This window comes from Oncorhynchus keta, chromosome 5 (genome assembly GCF_023373465.1).
Source record: "Oncorhynchus keta strain PuntledgeMale-10-30-2019 chromosome 5, Oket_V2, whole genome shotgun sequence".
Classification (NCBI taxonomy): domain Eukaryota; kingdom Metazoa; phylum Chordata; class Actinopteri; order Salmoniformes; family Salmonidae; genus Oncorhynchus; species Oncorhynchus keta.
Window position 1 is genome coordinate 38,100,499 of NC_068425.1, and position 26,057 is coordinate 38,126,555.

General features: G+C 43.6%; 3 protein-coding genes and 3 long non-coding RNA genes across 9 annotated transcripts in view; 4 read left to right on the forward strand and 2 right to left on the reverse strand.

Annotated features, from left to right (window-relative positions):
- Positions 1-1,755: 1,755 nt before the first annotated feature.
- Positions 1,756-6,245, reverse strand: arl16 (ADP-ribosylation factor-like 16). The gene is made up of 4 exons (XM_052519903.1): positions 6,160-6,245; positions 5,731-5,788; positions 5,515-5,631; positions 1,756-1,882 (listed from the first exon to the last, which is right to left on the reverse strand). Exons 1-4 carry the CDS (start codon positions 6,219-6,221, stop codon positions 1,826-1,828), a joined length of 294 nt encoding a protein of 97 aa, XP_052375863.1. The 5' UTR covers positions 6,222-6,245; the 3' UTR covers positions 1,756-1,825.
- On the forward strand, positions 2,836-3,308 carry LOC127930313 (uncharacterized). The gene is made up of 2 exons (XR_008137866.1): positions 2,836-2,976; positions 3,050-3,308. It is a non-coding gene; the product is annotated as an uncharacterized LOC127930313 (long non-coding RNA).
- Positions 6,246-6,491: 246 nt separating the features above from the next.
- fn3krp (fructosamine 3 kinase related protein) lies at positions 6,492-13,489 on the forward strand. Of its 2 annotated transcripts, none has more exons than XM_052519901.1 (6): positions 6,492-6,732; positions 7,661-7,812; positions 8,362-8,453; positions 11,401-11,474; positions 11,768-11,890; positions 12,677-13,489. In XM_052519901.1, the coding sequence occupies exons 1-6, from the start codon at positions 6,592-6,594 to the stop codon at positions 13,016-13,018; spliced, it is 924 nt and encodes a 307-aa protein (XP_052375861.1). In that variant the 5' UTR covers positions 6,492-6,591; the 3' UTR covers positions 13,019-13,489. The 2 variants fall into 2 exon arrangements, with proteins under 2 accessions (XP_052375861.1, XP_052375862.1); XM_052519902.1 differs by having other exon boundaries at positions 6,587-6,727.
- Positions 8,463-11,471, reverse strand: LOC127930308 (uncharacterized). Of its 3 annotated transcripts, none has more exons than XR_008137848.1 (5): positions 11,371-11,471; positions 10,418-10,573; positions 9,392-9,547; positions 8,807-8,884; positions 8,463-8,728 (listed from the first exon to the last, which is right to left on the reverse strand). It is a non-coding gene; the product is annotated as an uncharacterized LOC127930308 (long non-coding RNA). The 3 variants fall into 3 exon arrangements; XR_008137850.1 differs by lacking the exons at positions 10,418-10,573; positions 11,371-11,471 and adding exons at positions 10,184-10,378; positions 10,574-10,714 and having other exon boundaries at positions 9,392-9,508; XR_008137849.1 differs by lacking the exon at positions 11,371-11,471 and adding an exon at positions 10,184-10,417 and having other exon boundaries at positions 9,392-9,508; positions 10,535-10,668.
- Positions 13,490-14,018: 529 nt separating the features above from the next.
- The window catches only part of tbcd (tubulin folding cofactor D), a 227,884-nt gene continuing 215,845 nt past the window's right edge, over positions 14,019-26,057 (forward strand). Inside the window, 8 exon segments of the mRNA XM_052520050.1 lie at positions 14,019-14,320; positions 14,632-14,824; positions 15,038-15,088; positions 15,197-15,294; positions 16,174-16,275; positions 20,699-20,845; positions 23,082-23,137; positions 24,774-24,906. Coding sequence (XP_052376010.1) covers positions 14,641-14,824; positions 15,038-15,088; positions 15,197-15,294; positions 16,174-16,275; positions 20,699-20,845; positions 23,082-23,137; positions 24,774-24,906 — 771 coding nt within the window. The 5' untranslated portion in view covers positions 14,019-14,320; positions 14,632-14,640.
- Positions 15,328-16,163, forward strand: LOC127930310 (uncharacterized). Its single transcript, XR_008137856.1, has 4 exons — positions 15,328-15,374; positions 15,489-15,568; positions 15,643-15,682; positions 15,960-16,163. It is a non-coding gene; the product is annotated as an uncharacterized LOC127930310 (long non-coding RNA).

The following is a 26,057-nucleotide window of genomic DNA, read 5'->3' on the forward strand; positions in this document are numbered from 1 at the left end:
ACTCAATAAGAATGCCTGACAATAAATACAGGCATGATATTCCAGCCATAAAAGCATTCATATCAGGCCTCCTCAATAAGACATGATGCCATTCATATCAGGCCTCCTCAATAAGACGTGATGCCATTCAAATCAGGCCTCCTCAATAAGACGTGATGCCATTCATATCAGGCCTCCTCAATAAGACATGATGCCATTCATATCAGGCCTCCTCAATAAGACATGATGCCATTCATATCAGGCCTCCTCAATAAGACGTGATGCCATTCATATCAGGCCTCCTCAATAAGACGTGATGCCATTCAAATCAGGCCTCCTCAATAAGACGTGATGCCATTCATATCAGGCCTCCTCAATAAGACGTGATGCCATTCATATCAGGCCTCCTCAATAAGACGTGATGCCATTCATATCAGGCCTCCTCAATAAGACGTGATGCCATTCATATCAGGCCTCCTCAATAAGACGTGATGCCATTCATATCAGGCCTCCTCAATAAGACGTGATGCCATTCATATCAGGCCTCCTCAATAAGACGTGATGCCATTCAATCAGGCCTCCTCAATAAGACGTGATGCCATTCATATCAGGCCTCCTCAATAAGACGTGATGCCATTCATATCAGGCCTCCTCAATAAGACGTGATGCCATTCATATCAGGCCTCCTCAATAAGACGTGATGCCATTCATATCAGGCCTCCTCAATAAGACGTGATGCCATTCATATCAGGCCTCCTCAATAAGACATGATGCCATTCATATCAGGCCTCCTCAATAAGACATGATGCCATTCAAATCAGGCCTCCTCAATAAGACGTGATGCCATTCATATCAGGCCTCCTCAATAAGACGTGATGCCATTCATATCAGGCCTCCTCAATAAGACATGATGCCATTCATATCAGGCCTCCTCAATAAGACGTGATGCCATTCAAATCAGGCCTCCTCAATAAGACGTGATGCCATGTGAATGACAGCATCATTCTTGGTGTGCTGAGATCATGAGGATGAGGACATCTTCTTGCCAACAGGATTCATGTGTGACGGCGTGAGATACAGCACACCCTCACTTTCCAGTTGGCGGTGACATCATTCCAAGTTCCGTGACAATGATGTCACTTATGCCGCGTTCAAAGCAACTGGGAACTCAGAAATCTCTGACTTCAGTGCGTTCAAAGCAACTGGGAACTCAGAAATCTCTGACTTCAGTGCGTTCAAAGCAACTGGGAACTCAGAAATCTCTGACTTCAGTGCGTTCAAAGCAACTGGGAACTCAGAAATCTCGGACTTCAGTGCGTTCAAAGCAACTGGGAACTCAGAAATCTCTGACTTCAGTGTGTTCAAAGCAACTGGGAACTCAGAAATCTCTGACTTCAGTGCGTTCAAAGCAACTGGGAACTCAGAAATCTGACTTCAGTGCGTTCAAAGCAACTGGGAACTCAGAAATCTCTGACTTCAGTGTGTTCAAAGCAACTGGGAACTCAGAAATCTCTGACTTCAGTGTGTTCAAGATAACTGTTATTTTTTTAACGGTCATCCAACTTGAAGTTCCAACTCGGGAACTCGGGCCTCCTACAGCACCGACTTTCTGACCTGAAAATCACTGACGTCATGATTTGACCTCGTATTTTTCCCAGAGTTCCCAGTTGTCTTTGAAAGCACCAGCAATGAGGAACTGCTTCCTGGAAGGAAGATGCTTCTATGACATCACTCTTGTCAGTCAGTTAGGGTGGAGTCCAGCCAGCCCAACACCTCCTGGAGTCCCTGTCCGGAACGAGCGCTCAGTTCCACGGTCGTGATTGGCTGGGTGGCAGAGGCGATGATGTCATCCATCCTGAACAGTGACATCATCTCTACGAGACTCATGGTACAAGGGAGGTCCCTGGAGGAAGGGTGGGAGGAGAAAGGGTTAAGACATTTGCAAAGCGAGGGAGAGGCACTGTTTAATGTATGTAAAGGAGGCAAATAAAGTGTATCTCTACTAGACTCATGGTACAATGGAGGTCCCGAGGAGAAGAGTGGGATGACAATCAGGCAATCAGGGAGGGAGAGAAACAGTTTGTTGATAGTCATGCAACGAGGTGGGGGGAGGGGGGGGGGCGTTTAATGTGGGAGTATATTGGGAGGAATTGGATACAGTCAGGTCCATAAATATTTGGACATTGACCAAGTTATTATCATTGTAGCTGTCTAGCGCAGCATTTTGGAGTTGAAATTAGATTATGAATATGAGCTGAAAGTGCAGACGTTCAGCTTTAATTTGAGGGTCTTTACCAAAAAGTTGGGCAGTTGGGCAGTTGGCTGCTCAGCTGTTCCATGGACAGGTGTGTGTTATTCCCTCATTCGTTTATTTACCAGTAAGCAGATAAAAAGGTCGAGAGTTGATTTCAAGTGTGGCATTTGCAATCTGTTGCTGTTAACCCTCAATATGAAGTTCAGAGAGCTGTCACTGCCAGTGAAGCAAGGCTGAATAATCTATAAACAAACCCATCAGAGAGATTAGAACATTAGGTGTGAACAAAGCAACTATTTGGTACATTCTTAAAGAGAAAGAACACACTGGTGAGCTCCGGAACACCAGAAGGCCCAGAAGACCACAGAAAACAACTGTGGTGGATGACAGAAGGATTCCTTCCCTGGTGAAGAAAAACCCTTCACAACAGATGACCAGATGAAGAACACCCTCCAGGAGGCAGGTGTATCTGTGTCAGTCAACATTCAAGAGAAGACTTCACCTTAGTAAATACAGACGGTTTATCACAAGATGTAAAACATTGGTAAACCTCAAAAACAGGAAGACCAGATTAGAGTTGGCCAAAGAACATCTAAAAAAAAGCCTGGACAGTTCTGGAACAACGTCCATCGGACAGATGAGACAAAGATCAACTTGTACCAGAATGATGAGTAGAATATGGAGAAGGGAAGGAACTGCTCATGATCTGAAGCATACCACATAATCTGTGAAGCATGGTGGAGGTGGTGTTATGGAGAAGGGAAGGAACTGCTCATGATCTGAAGCATACCACATAATCTGTGAAGCATGGTGGAGGTGGTGTTATGGAGAAGGGAAGGAACTGCTCATGATCTGAAGCATACCACCTCATCTGTGAAGCATGGTGGAGGTGGTGTTATGGTGTGGACATGTATGGCTGCTAATGGAACCGGTTCCCTTGTATTTATTGATGATGTGACTGATGACAAGCGGCAGGATTCATTCTGAATGGTTTAGGACTAATGTTATTATCTGCCCAGATTCAGCCAAATGCAAAGGAGTTGCCACCAAGTATTAAAACTCACAATTTAATTGATTGTTACGTTTGTCCAATTACTTTTGAGCCCCTAAAATTGGGGGGACCACATATAAAAAGTGGTATAATTCCTACACGGTTCACCTGATTTGGAGTTAAATACCCTCAAATGTTAGATTTTTTTTTCACTTTTATTTAACCAGGTAGGCAAGTTGAGAACAAGTTCTCACTTACAATTGCGACCTGGCAACAAATTAAAGATGAAAGTGGAGGTGGTGTTATGTTTGTGGACATGTATGGCTGCAAAATGGAACCGGTTCAATGTCCTTGTATTTATGCACCTGATGTGACTGGTGACAAGCGGCAGGATTCATTCAGAATGGTTTAGCAAAAACATTCAATAGTTATTTTCTGCCCAGATTCAGTCAAATGCAAAGGGTTGTCACATCTATTCATTACTTTCTATCTGAATGTTTTGTCTCGTTTGTCCACTGTGATCTTGAGCCCCTAAAATGCAGTGTAGTGGGGGACCCTTGTTGAACATATAAAAAGGCTGTATAATTCCAGAGAGGACACAGGAGCTGGTTCACCTGATTTGGAGTTAAATACCCTCAAATGTTTGATTTTTTTTTCACCTTTATTTAACCAGGTAGGCAAGTTGAGAACAAGTTCTCACTTACAATTGCGACCTGGCAACAAATTAAAGATGAAAGTCTGCACGTTCAGCTCATATAGTTTCCTTCCAAATCCAATGTGGTGGCGTACAGAGCCAAAATGATAACTTGTTCAATGTCCAAATATTTATACCCCTGGTTGATCTCCCAGTTTAGTGGGCTGATGGTCTACCGTGACTGATATTAGCCTGTCTGGTTCCCAGTTTAGTGGGCTGATGGAGTCTGTCCAGTGATATTAGCCTGTTCAATGTTGATCTCCCAAAAACATTCAGATAGAACTGTATTTTGCTGAACAGAACCTGATTGTCTGTTCATGGGCTGATGGAGAATACAGGGATATTAGCCTGTCACCCCTCTATTCTCCCAGTTTAGTCTGAATGTTTTGTCTCAAAAATAGCCCACTGTGATCTCCCAGAGAATGATGGTGCAGTGTAGTGATATTAGCCTGTTACAGACAGGGTCTCTTGTTAGATAACCAGGACAGGGCTGATAGGACAGACAGGAGCTGATACAGTGATATTGGCCTGGTTCATATGGTCTCCCCCTGGTTGCAGTCTCCCAGTTTAGTGGTCCCATGGTCACCGTGTACTGTAGTGATATTAGCCTGAACATACACTGGTTGATCTCCCAGTTTAGTGGGCTGATGGTCTACCCTGCAGTGTACTGCCAGTGATATTAGCCTGTTCATATCCCTGGTTGATCTCCCAGTTTAGTGGGCTGATGGTCTACCGTGTACTACAGTGATATTAGCCTGTTCATACCCCTGGTTGATCTCCCAGTTTAGTGGGCTGATGGTCTACCGTGTACTACAGTGATATTAGCCTGTTCATACCCCTGGTTGATCTCCCAGTTTAGTGGGCTGATGGTCTACCGTGTACTACAGTGATATTAGCCTGTTCATACCCCTGGTTGATCTCCCAGTTTAGTGGGCTGATGGTCTACCGTGTACTACAGTGATATTAGCCTGTTCATACCCCTGGTTGATTCCTATTTCTGATCAGAGGAGCTTTGCTTATTAATCATATAGAAATATTGACTATTTTCGCATTAAACTTAAACCATCGATGGAATATGTGTACAAAGTATTATTGAGGTTATTCTAAATATTTACAAGGAATTATTTCCAAATTGAGAGGAAGGTCTTCCTGTATAGAAGTCATGACGTGGTTCTCATGCTGCTGCCATCTTGGACTAGGGCTCTCTTGCTAAAGACAATTGATCTCAATTGGTCAAACCTGAATGTGTAAAGGTTTAATTCATAAAATGTCTATGGACAATAAGAGAGATGTATTGACCCACCACAGCTCGCTCACAGTCACCCTCTTCTTCTTCAGAGTACATATATTAACTCCACTTTTTTATTTAAAATTTATTTAACTAGGCAAGTCAGTTAAGAACAAATTCTTATTTACAATGACGGCCTACCCCGGCCAAACCCAGACGATGCTGGGCCAATTGTGCGCCTCCTTATGGGACTCCCAATCACAGCCGGATGCGATACATCCTGGATTCGCACCAGGGACTGTAGTGCCTTAGACAGCTGCGCTACTCAGGGAGACTTATACACTGTATGGATGTGGTTCTGGACTCACGATGACAGAGGAGCAGTCTGTATAGTAACTGGGCCAGATAGGACTCATACAGCCTCCCAGCTCTCTCACAGTCACCCTCTTCCTCTTCAGAGTCAGGTCTGTCAGGTTGGTGCCCACCTGTAACAGAGGGAGACATAATAGTACCCTTTCTGTTTAAGACACCCTCAAATGGTGACTGACACAACAATCACTGTGGTGAATACCGAATGGACTCACCGTAGGTAGAGTAACAGGGGGTTCCCCTAAATCAGTTGTGCCATCTCTCACAATGAGCTGTGAATAGTCTGTTAAGGGAGATTAAATAGACACTGTAGCATGGAAATGTACTCTGAAGATACATATTGAAGTGAGACATGGGCTGCTTCTTCTCAAGTCTCCTCTCCTTCATTTGCACTGATATTAAAACACAGGATAGGTGAGAAGAAGAAGAAGGTGGATGTGTATTGGAAAACTGTCATCAGATGAAGGAGGAAGAAGAGGATACGAGGAAAGGAAGCCACTGATTATTGAGACGCATCCATGGTCATAATTGCTAGCTTGCAAACGTTAGCTTATTATCTTGTTTGCTTGCTAAATCAATCTCAATGCTGGTTAATTTGAAAGGCACACGAAATCAATCTCAATGCTGGTTAATTTGAAAGGATATTCTGTAAACGTTTCATGAGAAGAGTTTTTCCAACACCGGTTGCACCGAGCAGCAAACACATTTCGTATAAACCAACAAAGACTTGATCCGTATCAAACTTGTCGAGACTAGTTAGCTAGCAAGCAAGCCTCTCCAGCTTACTGCGACACCATGGCGACGCTCATATGATCAACTTTAGTTGCTATGTTTGCACAAATAAGAAGCAAATCTTTGCAAATCCAATTTCACGTTAGTTATTTCATCACCGACGGACCCGGAACCAAAACATTGAATCACTTCCGTTCCTTCGAAAACAAGCCACGCCTTCTTCCACCCAGTTGTCAAAACATAAACAGCTACAAGAGTGGGAGTCAACCCTAAAGAAGTTTGGGAGTCAAACAAGAACAATAGGTTCTTCTTCAAGCGTTTGGAGAGCATCTTGGCGAACAACCATGGAAGCTCAGCTAAAGAAGGAGCTGGGAACATCCATGCTGAAGTCAACTGGCCATTCTGGAGGAGGTTGTATCAGCCAGGGACAGAGCTTTGACACTGACCACGGGAGAGTGTTTGTCAAGATCAACCACAAGAGTCAGGTTCTTAATTTACTTCATTACTAATTCCATACTGCATGCCTTTACATTGACATATGAAGTCACTCAAAATAGATTAGCACTGTAAAATAGTAGCCTAATAAGGATCATTTGTTAGAAATATCAAACCATATTTTGTTGCAGGCTATTTGGCTACACGCTATCAATGGAATTACAGTAGTCAGCACTCTGAGAGCAAAGGATTAGGATTCACAATAGAGCCATCCAGTCATGTGATGGTCGACATCAGAGCGCTGTTGTTGTGCACAGAGCTGGAGGGTTTTATGTGATGGGCAGTCCTAATCCTGACCTCTGAAAAGTCATGAACTGCCTTCTCTGAAGGCTGCTAGACTACTTCCATGGTAGATGTAGTCCCGTGGAGGCTGCTAGACTACTTCCATGGTAGGTGTAGTCCCGTGGAGGCTGCTAGACTACTTCCATGGTAGGTGTAGTCCCGTAGACGCTGCTAGACTACTTCCATGGTAGGTGTAGTCCTGTGGAGGCTGCTAGACTACTTCCATGGTAGGTGTAGTCCCGTGGAGGCTGCTAGACTACTTCCATGGTAGGTGTAGTCCCGTGGAGGCTGCTAGACTACTTCCATGGTAGGTGTAGTCCCGTGGAGGCTGCTAGACTACTTCCATGGTAGGTGTAGTCCCGTGGAGGCTGCTGAAGGGAGGACGGCTCACAATAATGGCCGGAATGGAGTTAATGGAATGGCATCAAATGTATACACCATGCGTTTGATACCATCCCATTCACTCCATTCCAGTCATTAAACTCCATTTCAGACATTATTATGAGCCATCCTGCCCCCAGCAGCCTCCACTGGTGTCATCACTTTGTCTGTACAATACATTTCATCACCAAGGTATGGTGTAATTCCTTGGTCAATGTCATGATGATCATCACATGTCTTATCCTCGTCCCCCAGGCGAAGCGTATGTTTGATGGGGAGTTGGCTAGCTTGGAAGCCATCGTCATGACAGACACAGTGAAGGTCCCCAAGCCTGTCAAGGTGATAGAGCTGGATACAGGAGGGGCTGTGTTCGTCATGGAACATGTTGACATGAGGGGTCTCAGCAGGTAAGAGGATCTCCTCATACACTGTTTAATACACGTCTTTGACCTTTCTTTCCTTCTTCTTCTTTCTTTATCTTCTTCTGCCTGTTCTTCTTCTTCTTTCTTTATCTTCTTCTTCCTGTTCTTCTTCTTCTGCCTGTTCTTTTTTTCTTAATCTTCTTCTTCTTTCTTTATCTTTCTTTCTTTATCTTCCTCTTCTTTCTTTATCTTCCTCCTGTTCTTCTTCTTCTTCTTTCTTAATCTTCTTCTTCTTCCTTTATCTTCTTCTTCTTCCTTTATCTTCTTCTTCTTCCTTTATCTTCTTCTTCTTCTTCCTTTATCTTCTTCTTCTGCCTGTTCTTCTTCTTCTTTCTTTATCTTCTTCCTGTTCTTCTTCTTCTTTCTGAATATTCTTCTTCTTCCTGTTCTTCTTCTTTCTTAATCTTCTTCTTCCTTTATCTTCATCTTCTTCCTGTTGTTCTTCTTCTGTATGTATTAGTAAAGTATTATTGTTATGTCAGACTTCATTGTGATGATTGAGTGTGTTAATGATTGTCCGTTTGATTCCCCCAGGCACTCTAAGCAGCTGGGAGAGCGTCTGGCTGACCTGCACCTACACAACCAGAGACGCAGGGACAGACAGAACAAGGAACAGCAGACAGTTGGTAACTCACCTAGTCCATTGATTGATTGATTGATTGATTTTGGGGTAAAACAATTCATACAGTTTAAAACAGTTTAGAAGTCTAACTTTCTCACTACACAACATCAGACTACTGCATGCCTTCACTCACCACTCTATTAAATGGATATGGAAAAGGACCTGATGTTCCTGTCATTTAAATGTAAACAGGAAAAGGACCTGATGTTCCTGTCATTTAAATGTAAACAGGAAAAGGACCTGATGTTCCTGTCATTTAAATGTAAACAGGAAAAGGACCTGATGTTCCTGTCATTTAAATGTAAACAGGAAAAGGACATGATGTTCCTGTCATTTAAATGTAAACAGGAAAAGGACCTGATGTTCCTGTCATTTAAATGTAAACAGGAAAAGGACCTGATGTTCCTGTCATTTAAATGTAAACAGGAAAAGGACCTAATGTTCCTGCCATTTAAATGTAAACAGGAAAAGGACATGATGTTCCTGTCATTTAAATGTAAACAGGAAAAGGACCTAATGTTCCTGTCATTTAAATGTAAACAGGAAAAGGACCTGAAGTTCCTGTCATTTAAATGTAAACAGGAAAAGGACCTAATGTTCCTGTCATTTAAATGTAAACAGGAAAAGGAGCTGATGTTCCTGTCATTTAAATGTAAACAGGAAAAGGAGCTGATGTTCCTGTCATTTAAATGTAAACAGGAAAAGGACCTGAAGTTCCTGTCATTTAAATGTAAACAGGAAAAGGACCTGATGTTCCTGTCATTTAAATGTAAACAGGAAAAGGAGCTGATGTTCCTGTCATTTAAATGTAAACAGGAAAAGGAGCTGATGTTTCTGTCATTTAAATGTAAACAGGAAAAGGTGCTGATGTTCCTGTCATTTAAATGTAAACAGGAAAAGGAGCTGATGTTCCTGTCATTTAAATGTAAACAGGAAAAGGACCTGATGTTCCTGTCATTTAAATGTAAACAGGAAAAGGAGCTGATGTTCCTGTCATTTAAATGTAAACAGGAAAAGGAGCTGATGTTCCTGTCATTTAAATGTAAACAGGAAAAGGACCTGAAGTTCCTGTCATTTAAATGTAAACAGGAAAAGGACCTAATGTTCCTGTCATTGTTACGGTTTTTATGTGGTGAAGGAGAGTCGGACCAAACTGCAGCATGTAGATTGCGATCCATGTTTAATAAACAACGTAGACACGAAAAAACACAAACAATAAACGTAACGAAAACCGAAACAGCCTATACTTTGTGTAAACTAACACAGAACAAGGACATCTGGACACTAAGGACAATCACCCACAACACAACCAAAGAATATGGCTGCCTAAATATGGTTCCCAATCAGAGACAACGATAAACACCTGACTCTGATTGAGAACCACTCCAGACAGCCATAGACTCTGCTAGATCACCCCACTAGCTACAATCCCAATATATACATACCAAAACCCCAAGACAAAACACACCAATAATAATAATATATGCCATTTAGCAGACGCTTTTATCCAAAGCGACTTACAGTCATGTGTGCATACATTCTACGTATGGGTGGTCCCGGGAATCAAACCCACTACCCTGGCGTTACAAGCGCCATGCTCTACCAACTGAGCTACAGAAGGACCACAATACAAAAACCCCATGCCACACCCTGGCCTGACCCAATACATAAAGATAAATACAAAATACTTTGACCAGGGCGTGACAGTCATTTAAATGTAAACAGGAAAAGGACCTGATGTTCCTGTCATTTAAATGTAAACAGGAAAAGGAGCTGATGTTTCTGTCATTTAAATGTAAACAGGAAAAGGAGCTGATGTTTCTGTCATTTAAATGTAAACAGGAAAATGAGCTGATGTTTCTGTCATTTAAATGTAAACAGGAAAAGGAGCTGATGTTTCTGTCATTTAAATGTAAACAGGAAAAGGAGCTGATGTTTCTGTCATTTAAATGTAAACAGGAAAAGGACCTGATGTTCCTGTCATTTAAATGTAAACAGGAAAAGGACCTGATGTTCCTGTCATTTAAATGTAAACAGGAAAAGGACCTGATGTTCCTGTCATTTAAATGTAAACAGGAAAAGGACCTGATGTTCCTGTCATTTAAATGTAAACAGGAAAAGGACCTGATGTTTCTGTCATTTAAATGTAAACAGGAAAAGGAGCTGATGTTTCTGTCATTTAAATGTAAACAGGAAAAGGAGCTGATGTTTCTGTCATTTAAATGTAAACAGGAAAAGGAGCTGATGTTTCTGTCATTTAAATGTAAACAGGAAAAGGAGCTGATGGTCCTGTCATTTAAATGTAACGGCGTTCTTCGTTTGTAGAAAGAGAGTCGGACCGAAATGCAGCGTAGTGGTTACTCATGACTTTAATAGAAAAAGTGACACATGAAATAACGATACAAAATACAAAACAACAAACGTAAAACCTAATTACAGCCTATCTGGTGAAACTACACAGAGACAGGAACAATCACCCACGACATACCAAGCGAAACCAGGTGGGATTTAAACGGTTCCCAACCAGAGAAACGAGAATCACCTGATGATTCCTCAGGCAGCCAAGCCTATACAACACCCCTAATCAGCCGCGATCCCAAATACTACAAACCCCAATACGAAAATACAATATAACATAAACCCATGTCACACCCTGGCCTGACCAAATAATATAACGAAAACACAAAATACAATGACCAAGGTGTGACAGTAAACAGGAAAAGGAGCTGATGGTCATGTCATTTAAATGTAAACAGGAAAAGGACCTGATGTTCCTGTCATTTAAATGTAAACAGGAAAAGGAGCTGATGTTCCTGTCATTTAAATGTAAACAGGAAAAGGACCTGAAGTTCCTGTCATTTAAATGTAAACAGGAAAAGGACCTAATGTTCCTGTCATTTAAATGTAAACAGGAAAAGGACCTGATGTTCCTGTCATTTAAATGTAAACAGGAAAAGGACCTGATGTTCCTGTCATTGACCAGTTTGGGTTCCAGGTTCCCACTTGCTGTGGATACCTCCCTCAGGTGAGCTACTATGCAACAGATCGTCTGATATTGGGAGACACAACTAGATTTCCACCTTTCCCCACTAGTGAATACGAGACTGGAATATGTGGTAACGTGGGATTTAAACTGTATGCTATAAATCTAAATAAAGATAGTTCCACACTCTATATACAGCTCCAAGTCTGGTTAAACCATCAATGTCTCTGTACCTTCAACATGGGATTTAAAGACCAACTGGGTGAGAACAACTGCCTATTTTTAACGACTTTTATCAGAGTTCCACTTTCTAACCTCTCGTTGTCTCTCATCAGGAGAATGAGTGGCAGAGTGACTGGGTGACATTCTACTCTCAGCACAGACTACAGCACCAACTCAACATGGTGGAGAAGTCTTATGGAGACAGAGAGGCCAGGGAACTATGGTCCCAGCTACAGGTAACTATGTAACTAGGTAACTACAGGGAACTATGGTCCCAGCTACAGGTAACTATGTAACTAGGTAACTATGGTCCCAGCTACAGGTAACTATGTAACTACAGGTAACTATGGTCCCAGCTACAGGTAAATATATAACTAGGTAACTACAGGTAACTATGGTCCCAGCTACAGGTAACTATATAACTAGGTAACTACAGGTAACTATATAACTAGGTAACTACAGGTAACTACAGGGAACTATGGTCCCAGGTACAGGTAACTATATAACTAGGTAACTACAGGGAACTATGGTCCCAGCTACAGGTAACTATATAACTAGGTAACTACAGGTAACTATGGTCCCAGCTACAGGTAACAATATAACTAGGTAACTACAGGTAACTATGGTCCCAGCTACAGGTAACAATATAACTAGGTAACTACAGGTAACTATGGTCCCAGCTACAGGTAACAATATAACTAGATAACTACAGGTAACTATGGTCCCAGCTACAGGTAACAAGATAACTAGGTAACTACAGGTAACTATGGTTCCAGCTACAGGTAACTATATAACTAGGTAACTACAGGGAACTATGGTCTCAGCTACAGGTAACAAGATAACTAGGTAACTATGGTACAAGCTACATGTAACAATAACACAGACTACAGCACCAGCTCCATAAGGTTGTATACTATCTCCGATTCCAAACCAAGCCCTTACTCCTATGGCTTATGTACTTTTTCAGATCTGAGAGGACTTCATGGGTGATTGATCTTCTGTCTGATATCTCCTCTCCGTAGCTGAAAATCCCTCAGCTATTTACCGACATCGAGGTGTTCCCCTCCCTGCTTCACGGGGACCTGTGGGGGGGGAACGTAGCAGAGTGTCCCGACGGCCCTGTCATTTTCGACCCCGCCTCCTTCTATGGCCACGCTGAGTACGAGCTGGGCATCGCCGGGATGTTCGGAGGGTTCAGCGACTCCTTCTACTCTGGGTACCACAACAAGATCCCCAAGGCCCCGGGGTTTGAGACGAGGAATCAGCTGTATCAACTGTTCCACTATCTGAACCACTGGAATCACTTTGGTGGAGGATACAGAGGGTCCTCGCTGAGGATCATGAAGGATCTGGTCAAATACTGACCACTGATGATGTACAACTACACTACCCACAATGCTCTGTAAAACATAGACACACCAATGACACTGACCAGCTTGAATGACCTCACAAAGTCTTCCATCCAGAAAGGAACAAATCATTTTTGGGTCATAATATTAGTTATTTCGAAAAGAAAGAAACAAGACAACTATGATCCTATGGTATAGAAGAGAGATTCCACGAAACCCATTCCATATTCCTCTTGATCTTGAAATGCTTGAGAAATAATAAAAATGTTTGAGCTAACATTCCACAGCTGTTTGAAAGCAGAAGTGATTTTAATACTCTAGTGTAAGACTAAACATAGAGTATTGCACATCCATTTGCTTAAATAAACATAAACAGCAAGCAAGGTTGTGATCTGTTTGAGTTGTAACAGTTAGCTTTGTTAAAAGCTGTGTTAATACTAAGAATGCAATGATAAATAAAGTACATTACTTCCTCTACTGTGACCATGTGTTGAATACCTCAATAAGGACAATAACCTAATAAAGGGTACACTGAGTTTACAAAACATTAAGAACACCTTCCTAATATTGAGTTGCACCCCCCTTTTGCCCCCAGGACAGCCTCAATTCGTCAGGCCACGGACTCTACAAGGTGTCAAATGTGTTCCACAGGGATGCTGACTGATGTTGACTCCAATGCTTCCCACAGTTGTGTCAAATTGGTTGTCCTTTGGATGGTGGACCATTCTTGATACACACAGGAAATTGCTTGGAAAACCCAGCAGCGATGCAGTTCTTGACACAAACCGGTGCACCTGGCACCTACTACCATACCCCGTTCAAAGGCACTTAAATTGGTTTTGCCCATTCACCCTCTGAATGGCAACAGATACACAATCCATGTCTCAGTTGTCTCAAAGGCTTAAAATTATTCTTTAACCAGGTCTCCTCCCTTCATCAACACTGATTGAAGTGGATTTAACAGGTGACATCAATAAGGGATCATATCTTTCACCTGGATTCACCCGGTCAGTCTATGTCATGGAAAGAGCAGGGGTTGTTAATGTTTTGTAGACTCAGTGTATTTTTATTTCTATTTTCATAATATACACGAGGTGAGATAATATTTCCACCTCTGAATAAGTCTGACGCGTGAACCTCTTTGGTGTGGCGCGTCTCTCATTAACGAAACGCTTTTTTGTCCCCAATCGCATAACGTACTGTAGGGTGTAGCAACGTGCAAACTTCACAACAGATAACAGACCTCGGCCGCTGCGTGATCATCATTATCTCAAGTTATAATAATACATTTTCCGGACAGAATTTTCACAACTACAGGTAATGCCATTCATATGCCTACGATAACCAAATGTATGAGCTGTGTGAGTTCACTCTAATTCTGTTTGATTTCTGTTGCCACTTGACAACCAACAGCACTAGCTAGTTAGCTAGCATCTTTGGCTGGTATCGGCATGAATAAAACGCAAATCATTGACACGCCCAGGCTAAAAGTCACACGGTTCTCATCTAGCTATCAAAACTTCAAGGCAAGCTAGCTACACTTGCTAGCTATTATGTAGACGTGTGTTTAAACATTGGACAGTAGACATGCAGATAACCCAAGTGCATGAAATGTACCGGTAATCTAGGCATCTATAATGGCCCAGACCGACATGGATTCCGGGGAGGATGGAGGCGGCGGCGGGGAGCCCGAGGTGATCGCTAAAGCCAGTGTCTTGGGAGGTTTTACCGAGAGCACTGAGATTCGAGCCCTGATCTCCAGCCTACCAGTGGTTCACGAGAACATCGTGACACTGGAGTCAGCCATAGAGAGGTTCCTCGGTGAGATTCATACTCTACATGTTTCGTCTGATGTTGTTGTGTCCAAATTGATCCAGTCTTGCATGGAACAGACTGTGGGCTTTAGGCCTAAATGCGTGTACCATCTACAGACATCAGTTTTAATACATTCATAACTTAGACATTCCACAATCATAAGCAGTGAAAGAAAACTCAACAACTTTATGTTAACCAGTTCTTTTTTTTCTTCTACAGTGATAATGGACCGTTATCAGGAGCAGCCCCATCTTCTGGATCCACATCTGGGTAACAACACCACACACACACAGCACAATACATGCTATTCTGCTTTAGTGAAACATGGGCTTGTTAGGGTAGCATGATGATGACAGTGTTTCTTTCCTGTGACCACAGAGTGGATGTTGAACCTGCTGTTGGAGCTCATCAGGAGTGAACAGTCTCCTCCTCTTCTGGTACACATGGGCTTCAAATTCCTCTACATCATCTCCAAGGTAACTACAGACAGATGGATTCATCTACATCATCTCCAAGGTAACTACAGACAGATGGATTCATCTACATCATCTCCAAGGTAACTACAGGCAGATGGATTCCTCTACATCATCTCCAAGGTAACTACAGACAGATGGATTCATCTACATCTCCAAGGTAACTACAGACAGATGGATTCATCTACATCTCCAAGGTAACTACAGACAGATGGATTCATCTACATCATCTCCAAGGTAACTACAGACAGATGGATTCCTCTACATCATCTCCAAGGTAACTACAGACAGATGGATTCATCTACATCTCCAAGGTAACTACAGACAGATGGATTCATCTACATCTCCAAGGTAACTACAGACAGATGGATTCCTCTACATCATCTCCAAGGTAACTACAGACAGATGGATTCATCTACATCATCTCCAAGGTAACTACAGACAGATGGATTCATCTACATCATCTCCAAGGTAACTACAGGCAGATGGATTCATCTAAATCATCTCCAAGGTAACTACAGGCAGATGGATTCCTCTACATCATCTCCAAGGTAATTACAGGCAGATGGATTCCTCTACATCATCTCCAAGGTAACTACAGGCAGATGGATTCATCTACATCATCTCCAAGGTAACTACAGACAGATGGATTCATCTACATCTCCAAGGTAACTACAGACAGATGGATTCATCTCCATCATCACACAGATAGTAAGATTCCAGTTTGTGAAGCCCAGCGTTCTGATGTGTGTGTTGATTCTGTGGTGTCTTACCCTAGGGCCTCTGGCTACAGTTAGAAGTGTGGTGGTATCTCAGCTTTCTCAGCCTGAGCAGTTGGGACAAGGCAGACTCCTCTAACTCAGGTGTTTTTGTTTCGGCCAGGTGAGAGGGTATAAGATCTTCATGCAGCTCTTCCCCCATGAGGTGGCTGACGTCCAGCCAGTCCTGGACCTCCTGTGTCGACAGGACCCCAGAGACCCAGAGGTGAGCCTGAATTTCTTAGTTACGAGTCGTCAATAGAAGGTGGGCCTACCACGTCCTAGCCCAGTAGCTAATGTTAGACCCCCTGATTTCTCATGTTACAAGACCTCAATGGAAGGATAACCCTTTATAAACTATACATTGATAAACATTACATTACACATTCATAAGTAGAGTATCCATTGCTTTTACCCTCTTGTTGCTTTCTAGATTAGGCCTATAGGGATTCAACTGTTTACTTTCTAGATTAGGCCTATAGGGATTCAACTGTTTACTTTCTAGATTAGGCCTATAGGGATTCAACTGTTTACTTTCTAGATTAGGCCTATAGGGATTCAACTGTTTACTTTCTAGATTAGGCCTATAGGGATTCAACTGTTTACTTTCTAGATTAGGCCTATAGGGATTCAACTGTTTACTTTCTAGATTAGGCCTATAGGGATTCAACTGTTTACTTTCTAGATTAGGCCTATAGGGATTCAACTGTTTACTTTCTAGATTAGGCCTATAGGGATTCAACTGTTTACTTTCTAGATTAGGCCTATAGGGATTCAACTGTTTACTTTCTAGATTAGGCCTATAGGGATTCAACTGTTTACTTTCTAGATTAGGCCTATAGGGATTCAACTGTTTACTTTCTAGATTAGGCCTATAGGGATTCAACTGTTTACTTTCTAGATTAGGCCTATAGGGATTCAACTGTTTACTTTCTAGATTAGGCCTATAGGGATTCAACTGTTTACTTTCTAGATTAGGCCTATAGGGATTCAACTGTTTACTTTCTAGATTAGGCCTATAGGGATTCAACTGTTTACTTTCTAGATTAGGCCTATAGGGATTCAACTGTTTACTTTCTAGATTAGGCCTATAGGGATTCAACTGTTTACTTTCTAGATTAGGCCTATAGGGATTCAACTGTTTACTTTCTAGATTAGGCCTATAGGGATTCAACTGTTTACTTTCTAGATTAGGCCTATAGGGATTCAACTGTTTACTTTCTAGATTAGGCCTATAGGGATTCAACTGTTTACTTTCTAGATTAGGCCTATAGGGATTCAACTGTTTACTGTCTAGATTAGGCCTATAGGGATTCAACTGTTTACTGTCTAGATTAGGCCTATAGGGATTCAACTGTACTGTTTACTTTCTAGATTAGGCCTATAGGGATTCAACTGTTTACTTTCTAGTTGTTTAATGTATTATATTCAACTGCCTATTAGGGATTCAACTGTTTACTTTCTAGATTAGGCCTATAGGGATTCAACTGTAGGCCTAGGGATTCAACTGTTTACTTTCTAGATTAGGCCTATAGGGATTCAACTGTTTACTTTCTAGATTAGGCCTATAGGGATTCAACTGTTTACTTTCTAGATTAGGCCTATAGGGATTCAACTGTTTACTTTCTAGATTAGGCCTATAGGGATTCAACTGTTTACTTTCTAGATTAGGCCTATAGGGATTCAACTGTTTACTTTCTAGATTAGGCCTATAGGGATTCAACTGTTTACTTTCTAGATTAGGCCTATAGGGATTCAACTGTTTACTTTCTAGATTGAGCCTATAGGGATTCAACTGTTTACTTTCTAGATTAGGCCTATAGGGATTCAACTGTTTACTTTCTAGATTAGGCCTATAGGGATTCAACTGTTTACTTTCTAGAGGCCTATAGGGTCAACTGTTTACTTTCTAGATTAGGCCTATAGGGATTCAACTGTTTACTTTCTAGATTAGGCCTATAGGGATTCAACTGTTTACTAGACTAGACAGGGTAGGGATTCAACTGTTAGGTTGTTGTCTGGCACAGTAACAGCCGGGTCTTACCTCCCTATAGCAACGTTGATGAGGTTCTGTACTGGCAACAGGGTCAACTGTTTACTTTCTAGATAGGCTTCCTCAACTGTTTATCTAGGTTGGTCCTGGCATTCAACTCTCTTAGGCCTCCCTATTCAGGCTTCCTGAGGGGACGTTGGGGAGAGGTTGTTGTCCTGGCACCACACCGCCGGGTCTCTGACCTAGGCCTATAGGCTTTCAACGTTGAGGGAGAGGTTGTTGTCATGGCACCACACCGCCTATAGGGTCTCTGACCTCCCTATAGGCTTCCTCAACGTTGAGGGAGAGGTTGTTTACTTGTCTAGATTGGCACCACAGCCTGGTCTCTCTCCCTTAGACCATTCCTTTAGGGGCCTTCCTCTGGACACCGCCGGGTCTCTGACCTCCCTATAGGCTTCCTCACGTTGAGGGAGAGGTTGTTGTCTAGATTGGCACCACACCGTGGGTCTCTGACCTCCCTTAGGCTTCCTACACGTTGAGGGAGAGGTCAACTGTTTACTTTCTGTCATGGCACCACACCGCCGGGTCTCTGCCTATAGGCTTACTCATACGTTGAGGAGAGGTTGATGTCATGGCACCAACCGCCGGGTCTCTGACCTCCCTATAGGCTTCCTCAGACGTTGAGGGAGAGGTTGAGGAGACGGGTTCTGACCTTTTGCTGTCCTGGCACTGTGTCATGGCACCACACCGCCGGGTCTCTGACCTCCCTATAGGCTTCCTCAACGTTGAGGGGAAGAGGCATTGTCATGGCTAGATTAGGTCCTATAGACTTCCTGTTGAGGAGAGGTGTGTGTGGACTGTTTACTTTCTAGATTCCCTCTAGATCCTTATAGGCTTCCTCAACGTTGAGGGAGAGGTTGTTGTCATGGCACCACACCGAGGTCTCTGACCTCCCTATAGGCTTCCTCAACGTTGAGGGAGAGGTTGTTGTCATGGCACCACACCGGGGTCTCTGGCTCCAGGCCCTCAACGTTTCCTGTTGTCATGGCACCACACCGCCAGGTCTCTGACCTTTGTCTTTCTGACGTTGAGGGAGAGGTTGTTGTCCTGGCACCACACCGCCAGGTCTCTGACCTCCCTATAGGCTTCCTCAACGTTGAGGGAGAGGTTGTTGTCCTGGCACCACACCGCCAGGTCTCTGACCTCCCTATAGGCTTCCTCAACGTTGAGGGAGAGGTTGTTGTCCTGGCACCACACCGCCAGGTCTCTGACCTCCCTATAGGCTTCCTCAACGTTGAGGGAGAGGTTGTTGTCATGGCACCACACCGCCAGGTCTCTGACCTCCCTATAGGCTTCCTCAACGTTGAGGGAGAGGTTGTTGTCCTGGCACCACACCGCCAGGTCTCTGACCTCCCTATAGGCTTCCTCAACGTTGAGGGAGAGGTTGTTGTCCTGGCACCACACCGCCAGGTCTCTGACCACCCTATAGGCTTCCTCAACGTTGAGGGAGAGGTTGTTGTCCTGGCACCACACCGCCAGGTCTCTGACCTCCCTATAGGCTTCCTCAACGTTGAGGGAGAGGTTGTTGTCCTGGCACCACACCGCCGGGTCTCTGACCTCCCTATAGGCTTCCTCGACGTTGAGGGAGAGGTTGTTGTCATGGCACCACACCGCCGGGTCTCTGACCTCCCTATAGGCTTCCTCGACGTTGAGGGAGAGGTTGTTGTCCTGGCACCACACCGCCGGGTCTCTGACCTCCCTATAGGCTTCCTCGACGTTGAGGGAGAGGTTGTTGTCCTGGCACCACACCGCCGGGTCTCTGACCTCCCTATAGGCTTCCTCGACGTTGAGGGAGAGGTTGTTGTCCTGGCACCACACCGCCGGGTCTCTGACCTCCCTATAGGCTTCCTCGACGTTGAGGGAGAGGTTGTTGTCCTGGCACCACACCGCCGGGTCTCTGACCTCCCTATAGGCTTCCTCAACGTTGAGGGAGAGGTTGTTGTCATGGCACCACACCGCCAGGTCTCTGACCACCCTATAGGCTTCCTCAACGTTGAGGGAGAGGTTGTTGTCATGGCACCACACCGCCAGGTCTCTGACCTCCTCCCTTTTAGGCTGTTTCATCGTCGTCGGTGTTCAGACCTACCACCGTTGTCTCGTCTGAAAACGTTAGTATGGTGTTGTCGTGCGTGGCCGTGCAGTCGTGGGTGAACAAGGAGTACAGGAGGTATAGAAGTATGCACCCCTGAGGAGCCCCTGTGTTGAGGCTCAGCGTGGAGGATGTGTTGTTGCCTACTCTCACAGTTCAATACATTTCATTCAAATCTTTCTCTCCTTGCCCCTTCCTGTCAGACCTGGGAGACCCGCTACATGCTGCTGCTGTGGCTGTCCATGACCTGTCTGATACCCTTTGACCTCTAACCCTAACCCTCTCTTTCTGCCCCTTCCTGTCAGACCTGGGAGACCCGCTACATGCTGCTGCTGTGGCTGTCCATGACCTGTCTGATACCCTTTGACCTCTAACCCTAACCCTCTCTTTCTGCCCCTTGTGTTAGACCTGGGAGACCCGCTACATGCTGTTGCTGTGGCTGTCCATGACCTGTCTGATACCCTTTGACCTCTAACCCTAACCCTCTCTTTCTGCCCCTTGTGTTAGACCTGGGAGACCCGCTACATGCTGCTGCTGTGGCTGTCCATGACCTGTCTGATACCCTTTGACCTCTCCCGTCTTGACGGTCACCTGAACTCTGACCCCAGCCAGACAAGAGAGCCAATCATGGACCGCATCCTGGCTGTCGCCAAGGTAACTCATTCCAGACTCTCCTGCCTTGGTCAGTGTTCTGTGGTGTCCTCCCAGACCCTGTATTGAGTGTGTAACTAACCCCTGGTCTGTTATGTCCAGTCCCTGTGTGATGTATTGAGTGTGTAACTAACCCCTGGTCTGTTGTTATGTCCAGTCCCTGTATGATGTATTGAGTGTGTAACTAACCCCTGGTCTGTTGTTATGTCCAGTCCCTGTATGATGTATTGAGTGTGTAACCCTGGTCCCTGGTCTGTTATGTCCAGTCCCTGTATGATGTATTGAGTGTGTAACTAACCCCTGGTCTGTTATTTCCAGTCCCTGTATGATGTATTGTAACTCAGTTGTGTAGTCCCTAACCCCTGGTCTGTTGTTTGTCCAGTCCCTGTATGATGTATTGAGTGTGTAACTAACCCCTGGTCTGTTATGTCCAGTCCCTGTATGATGTATTGAGTGTGTAACTAACCCCTGGTCTGTTATGTCCAGTCCCTGTATGATGTATTGAGTGTGTAACTAACCCCTGGTCTGTTATGTCCAGTCCCTGTATGATGTATTGAGTGTGTAACTAACCCCTGGTCTGTTGTATGTCCAGTCCCTGTATGATGTATTGAGTGTGTAACTAACCCCTGGTCTGTTATGTCCAGTCCCTGTATGATGTATTGAGTGTGTAACTAACCCCTGGTCTGTTGTTGTCCAGTCCCTGTATGATGTATTGAGTGTGTAACTAACCCCTGGTCTGTTTATGTCCAGTCCCTGTATGATGTATTGAGTGTGTAACTAACCCCTGGTCTGTTGTTTCCAGTCCCTGTATGATGTATTGAGTGTGTAACTAACCCCTGGTCTGTTATGTCCAGTCCCTGTATGATGTATTGAGTGTGTAACTAACCCCTGGTCTGTTATGTCCAGTCCCTGTATGATGTATTGAGTGTGTAACTAACCCCTGGTCTGTTATGTCCAGTCCCTGTATGATGTATTGAGTGTGTAACTAACCCCTGGTCTGTTGTTATGTCCAGTCCCTGTATGATGTATTGAGTGTGTAACTAACCCCTGGTCTGTTATGTCCAGTCCCTGTATGATGTATTGAGTGTGTAACTAACCCCCTGGTCTGTTATGTAACTAACCCCTCCAGTCCCTGTATGATGTATTGAGTGTGTAACTAACCCCTGGTCTGTTGTTATGTCCAGTCCCTGTATGATGTATTGAGTGTGTAACTAACCCCTGGTCTGTTATGTCCAGTCCCTGTATGATGTATTGAGTGTGTAACTAACCCCTGGTCTGTTATGTCCAGTCCCTGTATGATGTATTGAGTGTGTAACTAACCCCTGGTCTGTTGTTATGTCCAGTCCCTGTATGATGTATTGAGTGTGTAACTAACCCCTGGTCTGTTGTTATGTCCAGTCCCTGTATGATGTATTGAGTGTGTAACTAACCCCTGGTCTGTTATGTCCAGTCCCTGTATGATGTATTGAGTGTGTAACTAACCCCTGGTCTGTTGTTATGTCCAGTCCCTGTATGATGTATTGAGTGTGTAACTAACCCCTGGTCTGTTATGTCCAGTCCCTGTATGATGTATTGAGTGTGTAACTAACCCCTGGTCTGTTATTTCCAGTCCCTGTATGATGTATTGAGTGTGTAACTAACCCCTGGTCTGTTATGTCCAGTCCCTGTATGATGTATTGAGTGTGTAACTAACCCCTGGTCTGTTATTTCCAGTCCCTGTATGATGTATTGAGTGTGTAACTAACCCCTGGTCTGTTATGTCCAGTCCCTGTATGATGTATTGAGTGTGTAACTAACCCCTGGTCTGTTGTTATGTCCAGTCCCTGTATGATGTATTGAGTGTGTAACTAACCCCTGGTCTGTTATGTCCAGTCCCTGTATGATGTATTGAGTGTGTAACTAACCCCTGGTCTGTTATGTCCAGTCCCTGTATGATGTATTGAGTGTGTAACTAACCCCTGGTCTGTTATTTCCAGTCCCTGTATGATGTATTGAGTGTGTAACTAACCCCTGGTCTGTTGTTTCCAGTCCCTGTATGATGTATTGAGTGTGTAACTAACCCCTGGTCTGTTGTTATGTCCAGTCCCTGTATGATGTATTGAGTGTGTAACTAACCCCTGGTCTGTTGTTTCCAGTCCCTGTATGATGTATTGAGTGTGTAACTAACCCCTGGTCTGTTATGTCCAGTCCCTGTATGATGTATTGAGTGTGTAACTAACCCCTGGTCTGTTATTTCCAGTCTTACCTGATGGTCACTGATAAGTCCAGGGATGCTACATCTGTGTTGGTATCAAAGTAAGTATTCAACTTTATTGTTTTAAGAAAGGCAACAACATTTGTGATGCGTTTCATGTTTTACCCAGAAGAGGGCGATCTTGGACTTGAAGATGAATAGGTTCATACCGAGGCGCCACACACACACACACACACACACACACACACACAGAGTTTACTGAGTGGTCCTAGTTGTCATCTGTCTGTGTTTACAGTTTACTGAGGGGTCCTAGTGTGTTGTCATCTAACTGTCTGTGTTTACAGTTTACTGAGTGGTCCTAGTGTGTTGTCATCTAACTGTCTGTGTTTACAGTTTACTAAGTGGTCCTAGCCTGTTGTCATCTAACTGTCTGTGTTTACAGTTTACTGAGTGGTCCTAGCCTGTTGTCATCTAACTGTCTGTGTTTACAGTTTACTGAGGGGTCCTAGCCTGTTGTCATCTAACTGTGTTTACAGTTTACTAAGTGGTCCTAGCCTGTTGTCATCCAACTGTCTGTGTTTACAGTTTACTGAGGGGTCCTAGCCTGTTGTCATCTAACTGTCTGTGTTTACAGTTTACTAAGTGGTCCTAGTGTGTTGTCATCTGTGTTTACCCAACTGTCTGTGTTTACAGTTTACTAAGTGGTCCTAGCCTGTTGTCATCTAACTGTCTGTGTTTACAGTTTACTGAGGGTCCTAGCCTGTTGTCATCTAACTGTCTGTGTTTACAGTTTACTGAGGGGTCCTAGCCTGTTGTCATCTAACTGTCTGTGTTTACAGTTTACTGAGGGTCCTAGTGTGTTGTCATCTAACTGTCTGTTTACAGTTTACTGAGGGGTCCTAGTGTGTTGTCATCTAACTGTCTGTGTTTACAGTTTACTGAGTGGTCCTAGCCTGTTGTCATCTAACTGTGTTTACAGTTTACTGAGGGGTCCTAGCCTGTGTTGTCATCTAACTGTCTGTGTTTACAGTTTACTGAGTGGTCCTAGTGTGTTGTCATCTAACTGTGTTTACAGTTTACTGAGGGGTCCTAGCCTGTTGTCATCTAACTGTCTGTGTTTACAGTTTACTGAGTGGTCCTAGCCTGTTGTCATCTAACTGTCTGTGTTTACAGTTTACTAAGTGGTCCTAGCCTGTTGTCATCTAACTGTCTGTGTTTACAGTTTACTGAGGGGTCCTAGCCTGTTGTCATCTAACTGTCTGTGTTTACAGTTTACTAAGTGGTCCTAGTGTGTTGTCATCTAACTGTCTGTGTTTACAGTTTACTGAGGGGTCCTAGTGTGTTGTCATCTAACTGTGTTTACAGTTTACTGAGTGGTCCTAGCCTGTTGTCATCTAACTGTCTGTGTTTACAGTTTACTGAGTGGTCCTAGCCTGTTGTCATCTGTCTGTGTTTACAGTTTACTGAGTGGTCCTAGCCTGTTGTCATCTGTCTGTGTTTACAGTTTACTGAGTGGTCCTAGCCTGTTGTCATCTAACTGTCTGTGATTACAGTTTACTGAGGGGTCCTAGCCTGTTGTCATCTGTCTGTGTTTACAGTTTACTGAGTGGTCCTAGCCTGTTGTCATCTGTCTGTGTTTACAGTTTACTGAGGGGTCCTAGCCTGTTGTCATCTGTCTGTGTTTACAGTTTACTGAGGGGTACTAGCCTGTTGTCATCTAACTGTCTGTCTGTGCAGGTTTGTAACACGTCCTGATGTGAAGCTGAAGCGACTAGGAGACTTCCTGGACTGGAGTCTGACCACCATCTCTCAGGCCAGTGACCAGACCATGGGAGGTACTGTAATCCTGGACGGGGCCCTGCAGTCTCTGGTATGACACACACACACAGTTTGTCTGTCCTTGTGTGTGTGTGTGTGTGTGTGTTGCAGTGACCAGGCCTAGTTTACAAGAGCCTACATGTACGGCTGCCCTGTTTGTGGGAGATCAGAGCCTCTGTGGGTTTGGCAGGTTGGCAGGTGTTTAGTGCTGCACCTGTTGTCAGTGTTTTACGACTGAGGGAGGGAACGTGAAGACATGCCTCTGGTGGTAATTAGCTAGCCTGGTCACAGACCTGTTTTAGGAACTGGTATCCCAGATCCCCAGGGGTTGGCTATACAGCCCAAACAGATCTGGGATCAGTGTAGTAGTGTATAGAAATACTGCTGGTAGTCATTACTTTACCAGTGTAGTAGTAGTATATAGATATACTGCTGGTAGTCATTACTTTACCAGTGTAGTAGTATATAGATATACTGCTGGTAGTCATTACTTTACCAGTGTAGTTGTAGTCTATAGATATACTGCTGGTAGTCATTACTTTACCAGTGTAGTTGTAGTCTATAGATATACTGCTGGTAGTCATTACTTTACCAGTGTAGTAGTAGTATATAGATATACTGCTGGTAGTCATTACTTTACCAGTGTAGTAGTAGTCTATAGATATACTGCTGGTAGTCATTACTTTACCAGTGTAGTAGTAGTATATAGATATACTGCTGGTAGTCATTACTTTACCAGTCTAGTAGTAGTCTATAGATATACTGCTGGTAGTCATTACTTTACCAGTGTAGTAGTCTATAGATATACTGCTGGTAGTCATTACTTTACCAGTCTAGTAGTATATAGATATACTGCTGGTAGTCATTACTTTACCAGTGTAGTAGTAGTATATAGATATACTGCTGGTAGTCATTACTTTACCAGTGTAGTAGTAGTATATAGATATACTGCTGGTAGTCATTACTTTACCAGTGTAGTAGTATATAGATATACTGCTGGTAGTCATTACTTTACCAGTGTAGTAGTAGTATATAGATATACTGCTGGTAGTCATTACTTTACCAGTGTAGTAGTAGTATATAGATATACTGCTGGTAGTCATTACTTTACCAGTGTAGTAGTAGTATATAGATATACTGCTGGTAGTCATTACTTTACCAGTGTAGTAGTAGTATATAGATATACTGCTGGTAGTCATTACT

Bases quoted from the DNA above. Each gene is read 5' to 3' on its own strand.
- arl16 (XM_052519903.1), bottom strand. From the start codon at position 6,221: ATGTGTTTGCTGCTCGGTGCAACCGGTGTTGGAAAAACTCTTCTCATG. The intron at 5,789-6,159 runs TATCCTTTCAAA...AGACTATTCACA, and splicing joins CTCATGAAACGTTTACAGAA to GCTCATTGTGAGAGATGGCA. The intron at 5,632-5,730 runs GTGAGTCCATTC...CCTCTGTTACAG, and splicing joins CCCCTGTTACTCTACCTACG to GTGGGCACCAACCTGACAGA.
- fn3krp (XM_052519901.1), top strand. From the start codon at position 6,592: ATGGAAGCTCAGCTAAAGAAGGAGCTGGGAACATCCATGCTGAAGTCA. The intron at 8,454-11,400 runs GTAACTCACCTA...AAATGTAAACAG, and splicing joins CAAGGAACAGCAGACAGTTG to GAAAAGGACCTGATGTTCCT. The intron at 11,475-11,767 runs GTGAGCTACTAT...GTCTCTCATCAG, and splicing joins GCTGTGGATACCTCCCTCAG to GAGAATGAGTGGCAGAGTGA.